The 14,561-nt window shown below is 34.0% G+C and overlaps 1 protein-coding gene across 1 annotated transcript in view; it reads right to left on the bottom strand.

The window, feature by feature from the left end:
• FGF7 (fibroblast growth factor 7) overlaps nucleotides 1–14,561 on the bottom strand; it is a 48,491-nt gene that overhangs the window by 2,284 nt on the left and 31,646 nt on the right. The window contains exon 2 of the mRNA XM_049781481.1: nucleotides 563–666. Coding sequence (XP_049637438.1) covers nucleotides 563–666 — 104 coding nt within the window. The remainder of the gene's footprint in view (nucleotides 1–562; nucleotides 667–14,561) is intronic.

The raw sequence follows: 14,561 nt of genomic DNA, 5'->3' as shown, positions 1-14,561 counted from the left end.
CCAGGAGTAATTTCTGAGTGCAGATCCAAGAGTCACCCCTGGGCATTGTCAGGTATGGTTCACTAACTAATCAAAAACACACAAAAGAATTCTATGTAGATAGAAGAAAAGTTTAAATATCTTTTGCTTCAATATGATGGAACTGGAGGGTGTCATGTTAAGAGAAATAAATCAAAGGAAGAATAAAAATGCCAGATAATCTCATCTATAGCATATAGAGAAACAAAATAGGGCCAAACAATAATGTATTGAGGGCCAATCATTGCCATTGTCTTTTGATTGCAAAACTGAGCTTACCAACCAGTGGGGAAAGGAGAAAGAGGGATAAAGGAAAAGATACGCTCTGGAAGAGACGTAGGGCAGAGGTGAAGTCTGGGGCACTCTGGTAGTGAAGGTTCAGTAACATTGTTCACTAGAACATATAACATTGTTCATCAGAATCATTTTCAGAACTATGAAAATTAGCGCTGTTGTTGTTACTAAACAATATAAAACCACTTTTAAAGAAAACATATCTTAACAAAATGTTTAAAATTAAGTCTAAGCTACCAATTATGAATACCTTCGCATAGAGTTTTCCATCCTTGTTCATTGCAAGGTAGTATTCACTTTCCACCCCCTTGATTGCCACAATTCCAATTTCTACTGTCCTGATTTCCATGATATCTGCAAGGAATCACAGAAATGTCAGTTAGTTAATCAGATTTATATATTAGCAAAATTAAAATTTGCTTTTATTTCTTTTGTAGTTGAAAATTGAAAAGATTATTAATGTGATGTTTTTACTCGGTCTGAGAACACTTATCCCATAACTCAAAACTCAATAGTTCTTCAATAAGGTGCAAAGTGTTGATTTTTTTATATTTTATGTTCTTGGAGGTTGAGGGGAGACGTTTAAACTCATATTAAGGCACTATTGCAAGATTATGTAAGTTTAAAGTGTACAACATCAGCTTGATATTTAAAAATAAAAATTTGAGTGTTAAATTATTCAAGTAAATAACTATATAAAACATTTGGGTTTGTCCGCCTTGATTACTAGTTTTAATATAATATGGCTTTCATTAAAGAATGAGATGGATTATTTATTTGTGGAAATTTTTATATACTGACATACTTACAAGTATAGGAAGGAATTTTTCAGGGGGTTCTTTTTATATATTATTTATTATGGATAAATTATCCATAAAATATTATGGATAAATATGAGAAGTATGTTCAGTTCTAATGTTCAGAATCTCCACCTACTGTTAAGTATTATACACTCAAGACCAGTGCTGTAACTTCATGGTAAGAGCCTTGCATGTGGCAGTCCTGCGTTTGATTCCTGGCACTGAAAAAACAAAACTTTCTAAGCATTGCACTCTGTGCTTTTTAGCACCCCTTTGAAGTTAAATGTTTTTATCCTGGCATCTTTCTCATGAGGCACTCTTCACTCTTGAACAGGTTTTCTCTGAATATCTGACTTAGATATATATATCTATATCCCTAAAGTGTCAAATTCATGAGATTACAGTCATCGTGTCATTCGTTTGTTTATTCATTCATCAAATGCAAGCATTTTTCTCAACTTTCTGAACAAAAACATTACTAATATCCAGACTCATTTATTTCCCATAGAAATAGAATTTTTAACAGGCTGTGCCAAATTAGTATTACAGTTCCCACTTTGATTTGCAGCTTATTATGACACATAACTGAATTCTAGTTGATGTTGACTTTATAAGTGAAGCACTGTATTGGAACTCCCAGGAATATTTCATAAAAGTAACCATCAGTTGCTTTTCCATACATGTTTCCTTACTTTATGTCATCTTTTTTGTTAATTATCTTGTGGATAATCCTTGATATTATGAAAACTAAATAATTGTACAGTGAACTTAATGGAACCTCAAAAGTCTCATGTTTTTGTGGAATCTTCACTTCTCTAAAAGCCTATTAATACAGATAAAAACTATTAAAGTCACACCTAATTTTAATACTCATTTTTTTATTAAGTGACATAAAAATCCAGAAGCTCATTTTAGAGAAGTTATTCTAATACGCCAGCCAGAAAGTCCTATTGTCCACATTTGTTAATAGTTCATGCTTTTCCCCCCATTCTAAAGTCATGAGATTAAACTAAAAAAACATAGCTATTTAAATTCCTTTGCTTTTTATATATTTTATTTCAAATTCATAATGTCAGTGCAACTCTAGTTTTCCATTTTCTTTGTGATTTTTTAAGTTTTTTTTTCTATATTATACATTTTTTTTTCAGATTTTGGTAGGTGTGACTTTTTTTTAGTATCTGTATTTAAGCACCATGATTACAAACATGTTTGTGATTGGGTTTTAGTCAATCATTCCCACAAGCCTCAGGACTTAGTTAATTTGAACTTTTATCAGCACATGTTGGAAATACTTAGTGTTTTTAATTAGCTGGATGAAAACCGAGTTAAACAGCTTCCAAGCTAAGGAATAAACTAAAACCTTCTACCATTCCTAAATGCTCCTTAAACATGGCATGCTCTCGCCAATCTTTTATTTTCACTATTCTAGGTTAGAATGTCATAACTACTCATTGGCAAAGAAAACTAATTTTATGCACTGAACTGTGTTCAAAATTCTGCAAATATTCTTTCTTCTCTATGTCAACTTCTTACATTTCATTATCAATTATATCGTATATTAATAATAGCTTGGATCCCCTACCTCTTCAGATTTTATTTTTCTCTTTGACATCCTTTTTCCCATTTTTTTTCTTGTTGGCTTCCTTCCTGAAGTGTTTTTATACCCTCAAAAAATGCTTACCTTATCTAATAAACATTGAAAAGGGGGTATCTTACACCCTTTTACTTTCACATTAAAGAAAAAATTTTAAAAATTCAAAAAAATAACATGATTTTTGACCATCTCATACACAAAGAAAAACATAACAAATAAATCCCAAATAATTCCAAATGGTTCCTTTGTGGTTTTTTTTTTTACACTTTATATTTTCTTCTTGAAAACTGTTGATTTTCTAGACTATGAACTTAATTATTTGCGGATGGTATCTTTTGTTATTTTTCTAGGATGTGGATCAGAATACTGCAATGTTAAGAATACATTAAATCAAACCAATTTCTACTAAAAATGGCAGAAAAACAATACTCAACATATACTTGATAGCAGTGATTTACATTATTTCTATCATCTTTATGCATTCTTCTTTCACTATTCATTTAACTTCTAGCCCCATGAGTATAAGGCAAAAGGATAAAAATATCTTGGAGAAATCAAGGATAATTTTAAACCTAACTTTGAGAATGAGTATGTAAGGGAATTCTATTTTTACTGGAATAGGAGTGACAATATGTTTGAATTTTTATGGGTATATTAAATTTTATGGTATAGAGATTTTCTATCCAGTATTTCTAAATTTGGTAAAAGCAAATCATTTTTTGACACAAATCCACATCAAACTTCTTGATATACTGAACGTGTAAAATTAATATAACCATTTATTAGCAGAATAAATTACTTCTAAAGTGTCAAAACCCTTTAGAAAATATCTACCTTTAAAATATGATCAGGGGGGCCCGGAGAGATAGCACAGCGGCGTTTGCCTTGCAAGCAGCCGATCCAGGACCAAAGGTGGTTGGTTCGAATCCCCGTGTCCCATATGGTCCCCCATGCCTGCCAGGAGCTATTTCTGAGCAGACAGCCAGGAGTAACCCCTGAGCACCGCCGGGTGTGACCCAAAAACCAAAAATAAATAAATAAATAAATAAATAAATAAATAAAAATAAAATAAAATAAAATATGATCAGGGGATGAACCTGATAGCACAGAGGTAGGGCATTTTCCTTACACCAGGCTAACCTAGATAGTTCCCCGAACCTGCCAGGACAGATTTCTGAGTGCAGAGCCGAGAGTGATCCCCTGAGCGCCTCTGGGGATTTTGTGTGATTAGTGTAATTTGGAGTTTTGTAGCCCCAAAACCCAAAAACATATGATCAGGGGATATTACATAGTGGTTATAGTTTATGATCGCATGCAGCTGAGCTTAGTGCTGTTCCCTAAAGCTTCTCTGGGTGTGGCCCTAGAGACTCCCAACCACTATCGGCCTCCAGAGTGGTTCTGGTAAACCTCAGCCCTGCATCTTTGGACCCACCTTCACACTGAACCTCCAGATTGGCAAGAAGGAGGGGCCGGCTGTGAACTGCTTGAGAGGCCTGACCCGTGGAAATCATGTTAGTATTTTAATACTTTCATATTCAGCCTTTCTCAAGTTTCTTAATATTCCCCATATTTAACGGAAATGCTTCTAGGCATGAGTTGACATACCCTCACATGTGCAGTCCTATTCCTGTTTCTGCCTTTATAAACTTTGATCACACCCCAGAATTTAATCATTTTTCATGCTCTGATCACAATCATGTTCTGGTCTTCAAAAGAACGAAGGAAATAGAATGCCTCAATTTGACGACAGTTGTCTATAGACTTCAATAGGAAGAATTACATTAAGACTTCTATTAACGCATGACTGTTCTATCTAATATATTTCACTAGTGATTCTTCTGGTGTCATAAAACTTGAATTGTACTATGAGAATTCTTTGATGGGGACAGAGTTGCTGATTAACTTTTTTTATTATTTCTCAATTTGAATTGTTTCTTATTAAGACTTTTTAGATTTGGGGGCCCAAGTGGTAGCACAGAGGTAGGGCATTTTCCTTGCACACTGATGACCTGGGATGGACCCTGGTTTGATCTCCAGCAACCCACATGGTCCTCCGAGTCTGCCAGAAACAATTTCTGAGGGCAGAACCAGGAGTAACCCCCTGAGCACCGCTGAGTGTGCCCCCCAATAATAATAAAATAAAAAGACTTTCTAAATTTATAAAATATCAAAAGATTATGGCAATGTATTTCAGCTAGTAACTACCTTTCAATTACATAATTGTCATTACCATCCACTTTTAAGGCATATTTTAATTATGAATATTGGCAGATAAGATTAGTTCATTAAAATTATCATTAATAGCTGTAAATGAGGTCCTCAAATACTTTTAGCAAGATCAGGATAATTAAGTAGTCATTAAATGCTTAGTATACCGAGTACCTTAATATATGTCACTTTTTGCCCTCAACAAAGAAATCTTACTTTTTTTCAGTTCAAATTAGAGGAGAATAAAATTTGTGTTATTAAAGGTCAAATGATTTGTTAGTCTGAGATTCTAGGATGTACTAGAATCATATATGATTTATTATAATTGAATAGGAAACACTGGTAATTAACCAATTTAAATATCCCTCACCCTTATATAAAAATATAATTATATTTAATTTTAAAATATCTCTCCAAATTGTATAGCAGCATTGTGTGTAGAACTCCATGAAATTTGTATGTCTGCTAATAGAGAAATTATTCTTAAAGCATATATGTTTGTTTTATTTTGTTGTTTATTTATAAGCTGTAATTAACATAAGAGTGAAAATATCTTTTTCTTTTGTGGGAGGCTGGGAGAATAGCACACTTAGCAGTGCTCAGGGCTTACTCTTGGTTCTGTGCTCAGCGATTACTGTCACAGTGCTGGGGAACCCTCTGTGGTACTGGAACCAAACCCTGAAAGTGCCTGACCCTCTGTACTCACTACATAGTCCAGCATATATGTTTGGAAGCAGAATAACAACTCACATCAAACATTGTAGTAAAATTGCTTTTAAGAATGAAACTAACTCATGTACTATTTTAAGTTTGTTCAGACTTGAATTTATAGGTTTTAATAAGTCACCATTTTCTTGTAAGTAATTTATACATTGATCTTTTACCATGATGCAAATTTATCAAAAAAATCATGTTACTTGTTGATATGGCATATAGCCCTTGGTATTTTATTTCAAGATGTCAATGGCAAACAAAAACAGACAAGTTTCAAAAATGTATGCCTATAACTAAAAACCAACTTTGTACTCAAGTAGCAACTCATGAATGCAGCTAAGTTAACTATTTACACATCTTTTTTCCAAAAAACAGCCTAGAAAATTGTTAGTTCAAGACAAACTAGAAAAGTGATGGTGAACTTTTGGGTTTCAAAGGACTGAAATAAGAAGTAATACTGAATTATTGTTGAGGGAAGTTCCCAAGTAGTGATGAGGGAGCCTGAAGGATGTTTATATTGATTATCTGGGTAATTGATTTTTAGTGTTCTAATGTGCTAGCAGCCATCATCACCCTGGCAATGCTCAACGCCCCTGAAGGCTATGCCTGGAGATGCTGGAGTGGGACAACAAGCAGTCCTGAGAACTAAACCGGGTGAATACAAGCTCCTAGCCCCTGTACTATCTCCTTTATCCCACAAATCATATTACCAAGTTTGAAGTACCTTAGATCATTTGGATCTGACTAATTATAAGAGCTCAAAATCAATATTTAGAATGATAGATAAACTTACTTTTATTGACAGGAAAAAACTTTTTTAATGTAATAGTTAGAGATATTAGGATCCACTTAACTCTTTTTATCCAGTATAATTGATAAACTTCAATTGTAAAATATTTTAAAATTTCTATAACACATATTTTATTGAGGGGTTTTTAATAATTTCCCTTTTTTCAGAGACTCACCTAAATGCATTTGAGAAATACAACACAGTAAATTCCCAAGATAGATTAACTCCATCATAGAATAGAATTAATGTATAAAATTTAAAAAAATTCTTAAGTAACTATGGCTAAATATTAGTGTCTGACAGTTAGATAGGACAGTCCTAGGTGATTACTTTGTTACTTTCTATTCTTTTCTCTTAGAATAAGCTCTGTTCTTGTTCTTTAATAAAATTAATTGTTTTATTTAAGCTGAGCAGGAAAATAAAATGAAAATTAAAAAGCAATATTATAACATTCAAAAATAAAAATCAACTTCCTTGAAAAGTATAGTGAAACAAATAGCACCAAATTGATTGAAATAAATGTGTTTTGACAGATAAGCAGAGTGACTGTATAACATGGACAACAAATCTCTTCTGGAGGTCTAGTATTGAATTAGGACAATTATTTGCACATCTGCTGACCACATGCTGGCTTTACTGACTAGTGAAATGATTCTGTACTTGAGTTTGGAAAGAAGTAAGTTAACTTTCCCTACATTTCTTAATTCCTTCATTTGAACTTGGAAGGGGTGACACAAAGGACTGTGTGGAGGTAGTAAATTCCAGCAAGGTCTCTATTTTTTCCTTAAATCCCCGAATTCACTAATGGAAGATAACACAACTGATAGATAATGATGATGCTTGTGTTGTCTATGAATTAGTATGTAAGAAATTATGTCCGTAAGCGTTTAATCACACTTTTCAGACATATCTTTTGAATGCGCTGAAAAAAATCAGAAAACAAATGAAGCCAATAGGAATGCAAGTAGGTAGATAACTACCAAGCCTCATAAGTTGTAATTTCCATAAAGACATCATAAAATGCTAAATAGTTTCAGATGTTCACATAACTGCTTAGATAAAATAGAGCTAAAGTTCTCTGCAGCAAGAGAATTTCTTCCATGCCATTCTCACTAGTAATAAATTAATAATAAATTAATAACAGTTCTTACAATCCTGTTTAGTCTAGGATGATGTCAAGCAGCATTAAAGTGACTTTCCACTTTAAACAAATAAAAAAAAACTGTGTCAGAGCCAGAGAAATAGTCTAGGGTTTAAGAAATTTGCCTTGCATGCAGCTGACCTGCACAGGCCCCCTGTGCACTACTCGATGTGAGCCCTAAGCAGAGCCAGGAGTAGTCCCTGAGCACCACTGGGTGTCCCCAATTCCACTTCAAAATAATAATGACATTCATTCAGGAAATGTAGAATTGTAACTAACAGTACTTAAGGGTTTTTTTTTTTTGGGGGGGGGTTGGATCACACCTGGCAGCGCTCAGGGGCTACTCCTGGCTCTCTGCTGAGAAATCGCCCCCAGCAGGTTCGGGGGACCTTATGGGACGTCGGGATTCGAACCACCGTCCTCCGTCCTTCTGCATAAAATGCTTTACCTCCATGCTATCTCTCTGGCCCGACAGTACTTAAATTTTAATGCACATCATTAAGGTCAACAAGTATATATGCTATACTATTATTCAGCAATATATTAAGAAAATAAAACAGAACATTTTTAGATAGTATAATAGCTTGTGCCAGAGCAATAGTATAATGGGTAGGGCACTGGTCTTGCATGTGGTTGACCCAAGTTCAATCTCCTCCTACACCTCATCTGGTCCCATAAACACTGCCAGGAGTGATCCCTGAGTGCAGAGCCAGTAGTAACCATGAACACCTCTAGGAGTGGCCCACCCAAAAAAAGAAAGTGGTGTGGTGATAGTAATGTTTTCTTTTGTGAGAATTTAATTTACAAAATTCTATTTCAGTACATTCTGATCTGTGCCAAAAATCAGAAGCAAATTATTCAAATGTGTTAAAAAAAATATAACACCAGCAGGATGTAAAGAATATCATAGGTATGTAGTTGCACTGATTGAACTGAAGTAAATTTCTCAAACAATTTACTGATATTTTCCTTATCATTTCTGGCCTTTTTGGAACTCTGATTTGCTGGAAGTCTTGTTTGCTGTATTGAACCAGGAAAAGCATGTTCCCTCAGTCAGATAGGAGGAAATATTCATTGTTTATTATTCTATATATTCATTGTTTATTATTCAGGAAAATTATTTGCTCATGACATTAACAACTAAAATGTTAATTTTACTATCTTCTAATAATGAATGTATACAGCCATGCAAAAGCCCAAGACTGTGTTGCTACTGAGGCACTGCTGTGCTAAATTCACCAGGGCCACATGTACCTATACCTAAGATGAGGTTCTCATCTTATCTAGTAGTTTATCTCTCCAGGCCACCAAATATCAGATTATCATGTGTACTATAAATGATATATCATATTACTCCTAGAAAAGTGCTCTCTGTTTTCTTTGTTTTTTTTTTTTTGAAGGGGTGTTGGTTTTTGTTTTTTGTTTTTTTTTTAGGCCACAACTGGTGGTGCTCAGGGGTTATTCCTGGCTCTGTGCTCAGAAATTGCTCCTGTCGAGCTCGGGGGACCATGCAGTTTGCCAGAGATGGAATCCAGGTTTATTCTGGTCAGCCATGGGCAAGGCAAACGCCCTATCACTGTACTATCATTCCAGCTCCTGCTCTTCCCTAAATAAGTTTTCTAGCTTTCCCTAAATATGTTCAATAGAAAAGCAAAGTTTTCAGTATAAAGGCTTAGATATCAGGTTCAAAGTGATAACACATAAAGACAAACAGATTATTATACTCAGGAAAGTATCTTTCTGAGGTCAGATTATCATTGGGCTATAAGGAAATGAGCACAAAGGCACCAAGAATGAAAATGAAGGGGGAAAAATATAAAAGTTAAGGATATTTTATTAGCATTCTCTTACAGCTAATTCTAGGAATCAAGGCAGCTTATGTCTTTCTTTATCTAATTTATAGACACCAGTTTAGTGTCCAGATCACATATCCTCTTCATCACTTTATTTGAATTACATTAAGTCCTATGATTTTCTGGTAGAAATATAATGTAATCTTTTCTTTTTTTTCCCTTTTTTTGTCTTTAAATATTTTATCATCAGGTAGTAAGTCTAAGCACTTTGTTTCCAAATTCTGAAAATGCTGAAGTGTAATCAGCATTGAAAGCTTAAACATGACTTAAAGCCGTTTTGACTAATTTCAATATTAAGAGTTTTTTAGGCGTGTTTATTTAGCTAGAAGTCTTTTCAGTATATCCTGATATGTGGTACATTTTTTTACAGAAATGGAAGTAAAGGGGGGGGAGAAAAAGAATTTTAAAATATGTTTGTAGATTTTAAAAATATTTAAAAATGAGTCCCAGACACCCCAAGCCCTTACCAAGCTATTATGCTTTCTTTCTGTATTTCCAAAGGTGTATCCAGCAATCTGTTTTAATTTCATGCAGTCATGGTGACCCTTTGTTATCTGTACCTAAACTGTTGTTACAACTCTTAACTGTAGAACCCTTCTGAGAGCCTCTCTGACTTTATTTTTACTATTTATTATGAAAACATGCTATCACAGTTACTCTTCTGGTCCCCAACTTTTGACAGTGCATTCCATTAGCAACTAAATCAAAAGAAATTCCCTGTTACACTTAGAATTTAAAGGTATCCAAAATCTACCTCCAGCCTACTACGTTCTTCCATTATCAAAGGTATAATGTTTTCCTACAAAATGCCAGGCAGTTTGCCAGCTTGTGCCTACCACTTTCCATGAATGCATAAGATCATTATCCCAATATTTCCTCCAAATATATTTCCTCCACATGTGTGGAATAATGTAATAAAAACTCTTGAAAGTTTTGAAATATCATTCCTTTGAAAACATGACCTCGCATGTCTGAACTAGCAAGCCATAAAACCATAGTATTTTATTAAGTTTTCTAATTTGTCATCTTTTTCTTTAATACTACTAAAAATAAAAAGAGGTACTGCTATAATATAGGTGTCTGGTATAGTATGGATGACTGTAGATACATATTCCATTCATCTATACCATTCTTCTATTATGATTTATAATTTGACCTATATTTTTACATTGTAAACTATATGAGACTACCTTTATTTCCTCATAATTGATAGGTATAGGAGTTTAAACTTGGCAGGACCTCATTTAATGCTGAAGCAAACAATTCCATCACTTCACAATTAATAACTTCACACTAAAATTTCTCAGATTTCTGAGTTTATACTTTGCATGCCGAAGGGAGATCTTTGACACTGCATTGGCTCCTGAGCACCTACCAAGAATGACTCCACTGAGCTAGGAATTTTGAGCCATCAGAACAACAGAACAATTAAGTCAAAAGATTGACTAACTAGAACTCTGTTGAATTTCTTCTAATTTTCATTTTATTATGTAATTATATGAAAAGCATAAGATTCCACAAGTATTTCTCCTGATTATCTTTCATGATGCCAAATCAAAAAGTTGTGATAACTCCACCTAACTCTAACCATTTCTAACCAGTTATGGGTTTTTATGTTTTTGGTTTTAGCTAAATATCTCTCAAGTCTTTCCTTATAAACTTACAACTCTTACATAGATAACAGCTTCCAGGTGTTTTCTATTCTCTATGTAATATGCCATATCTATCTATCTGTGCATGCTAGTTCTAGTATATGATAAGTTGACTAACAAAATTGCTGTTCTTCCTATCCATATTGTTATGATTTTGTAGACATTGAATATAGTCCATTTTGATGTTCACCTTTATAATCATTATTCCTGATGATAGTTGAAATATTTTGCATATATCATATATTCCTTACATCATTCATTCATTACCATTCCAAGATGCATCCCATCTATAGCCTTTGCTAATGCTTGGCAAAGAATATAACATCTGTATTCCAGATGTAAATACCCGATGATGTTTACAAAGAAAAATTATAGTATGTTCTGTTTGTATTTTGCTTTCTTTCCAATGATGCCCATTGCTTTATTGGTCTTTTGACTACAACTTCATTACAAGATAATATTATTAGAGAAACAGCCACATTATTTCTTTTTCTATGTGTTTGGAGAGAATTGTTAAGAGCCCTCTATTATAAAAATATTATTTAATGTTATTATAAAATATACTACATTCAGACAGCTTCTTAATTATGCTCATTCTGCTTAGTTATGCAAGCTGTCATTAACTTATTTTACCATTTTAAATATATTAATGTAGCACAACTTGGAATCTTCACTGTATTCTCACTGTTTAAAAATGTTGATCAGCTTGAGTTATTTTATTAATCCCTTAAAATATATCATTGGTCCACATTTTCATTTAAAATCTTAAAATTCTAAGGCCTTGGAGAAAAGTAAAACTCTATATGCTCTATATGCAGTAGACCTGTGTTCAGTTCTGGCACAAATGATTCTCTGAGCATTGCCAGGTACAATCCAGAAGGTACCCAAACACAGCCAAGGGGGGCCCCAGGAATCCCTGCTCTGCATGGCTAGAGTAGCCTTGGGTTCTCACATTGAACCAATGGTCTGGATGGCTAAGAATGGTTGAAATGGGGGGCCGGAGCAGTGATGCAAGCAGTAGGGCATTTGCCTTGCATGCACTAAGCTCGGACGAACCATGGTTCTATCCCCCAGCGCCCCATATGGTCCCCTGAACCAGGAGCAATTTTTGAGCGCATAGCCAGGAGTAACCCCTGAGCATCACCAGATGTGGCCCAAAAAGCAAAAAAAAAAAAAAAAAAAAAAAAAAAAAGAATGGTAGAAATGACCCTGAGCACACAAACACCACTTTGGAGGCCCCCCAAAACATTCAAATTTATTTCTTGTTTTGGTTTGGTTTCTTTTGTTTTGTTGTTTAAAGAATGATTCCCAACATGAATGAATGATAAGCTGGAAGTAGGGGTGGGGCAGATATTTGAACATAGAACATCAGAGGAAACGCTTTCAAGATCCCTGTAACTTTTTTAAACTACATATATTCCATGGAGATTTCCCATCTGTTCAAAGTTATTTCCTGCTCATCCTTCACAAAAGTCATCCCTATAATTAGCCAATGATATTTTAAGGGTGTTCTCTAGACAAGAGAAATTTAAGGGCAGAAAAAACAACCTCTTCAAAGTCAGGATAAGCTTTGCAACTCTTCAATAAAAGAGATCAGCTTTGTCCAAGTATTCTAACAGTTGCCTTTTAAAATATTGTTTCTTAAATCACATCAAATACTTTTGTGGATAAAAACAACAGTACATCTACATAATTATTTCTTCAAAGAACTTTCATCAACAGGTCATATAATTTTCCCCTTATAGAAAGAAACTCTCTAGTCTTTTCCCATCATTTATTCCAGAAACATCGTGTGCTTTGTAGCAACATAGCAGTGAGCCAGGGAATATCGGGAAGAAGGAATCACTGAGAAAGATAGCGAAGCATAAAATACTTTTCTGGACTTGAAGTTTGTGTAGACACTGTGAGGAGAATAAAAAAGAAAGAGTAGGCAGGGCCATATTAATTAACCTTATGTGACTCGTTTAATTTGGGTTTTTATACTGTCAGGAATGAGAAGCCTGAAAATGAAAGTTTTAGAAAGACACTTTTATGAACAATGTAGGAAATTAATTCATAACAGGCAAGACCATTGGCAAAGATATAAGCACTATTCTAGGCAAAAGCTAGTAAAGTCTTTTCTAAGCCTTAGAGCCTAAGAGATGAGTGCCTGGGTTTGGAGACCAAATACTTGCTTCCTTAGATAGATTGTATTTGTATAAATAGTTAATACAGATTTACAACTCTGTTTGGAATGATTTAAAACACAAATCAAAATACTTCAAAATGCTATTGAAACTTACAGAACTTGATGCTGCTATATCTACCATAAATTCCTAAGATGTCAAATTAGGCAAATTCCTAAGATGGCAACATTAAATGTATAAGTGTCTAATTTAGGACCTTTGAAAAAAAGATTATTGTATTTTTTTCATTTTGAGTGGTTTTTTTTCCTTTGTGTTTTGGAGGAAGGCTTCCCAAGTATGGTACTTAGAGTATCTGGGGGCCCCTCCTGGCAATTTTCAGCCAACCTACCATGCTGTTTAAGGTGGCAGAATGGGGCTTTGATGTCATGGAACTTAATTTGAACAAGTAAAATATTGCTTTAAAAATAAAACTTAAACGCAAAACCAAATTATGAAAAATAAACAAGATTTATAAAAAACAAACAACTCACTTCCTTGATACTTACTCTTTATACAAAGACCATTCACCTTTGGTCTCAAGGCAGATCACTTCAATGCCAAGAAAGATAAGCTGCAGGGTTTGCCAGAGGAGTTTCAGAATTGTTTAATTTTTAATATAAATGACATGGCATGTCAATAGTTCTCTACTTTTTACAAAGTATAATGAATAAAATATGTGTGGGTTAAAATATTTGTTTTATTATTTGGCTGTTGTTTGAAATTTTTGACATTCACTAATACTCCCACTTCAAATATTTCCTGATGATATTTGGGACTATTAAAAAATGTCAAAATAGTAAGAATGAAAGAATTCTGCTATTAGAAATTAGAACTTTAGCTAATTTTGGTACATGAATTCCAGATTTTGTAGTTTGTTTAGATATTATATGTAGATACCAAAATATGTCCCAAATACACACATTATTTCACTCCACTAAAAATCAAAACTAAGCTTCATCTTCTATAGGCAGGACTCTAAGTGAACTGCATAATATTGTTATCTGCATATGAATTTGTGTTTATGTGTGCTGTGATTAATAAATGAACATATCGTTCATTTCTAGGAGAACTGAATAATTTAGGTTTTATTGTGGCATGGTAAATGGCAGACACAGTTTTTAGAAGTAGCTTTAGTTGGTTTCAGGAAATAAAAGGAAAGCACTTCTTTCTATCATGATTATTCAGAGCTTGCCTCTTCCTTGTTTCCTTCTTGGTGATATCTGATTCCATGAGCAGGTTGCCACAGCACTAATAAAGAAATGAAGTCTGTTTTGATGGAGACAAAATAGGAAGGATCAGGTAGAGTGCCAAGGGAGGAAGGTGATAGCTGTG

This window comes from Suncus etruscus, chromosome 10, assembly GCF_024139225.1.
Source record: "Suncus etruscus isolate mSunEtr1 chromosome 10, mSunEtr1.pri.cur, whole genome shotgun sequence".
In the NCBI taxonomy this organism is placed as follows: Eukaryota; Metazoa; Chordata; class Mammalia; order Eulipotyphla; family Soricidae; genus Suncus; species Suncus etruscus.
Note: the sequence above shows the minus strand (reverse complement) of the source record. Positions and strands in the feature narration are given on the sequence as shown.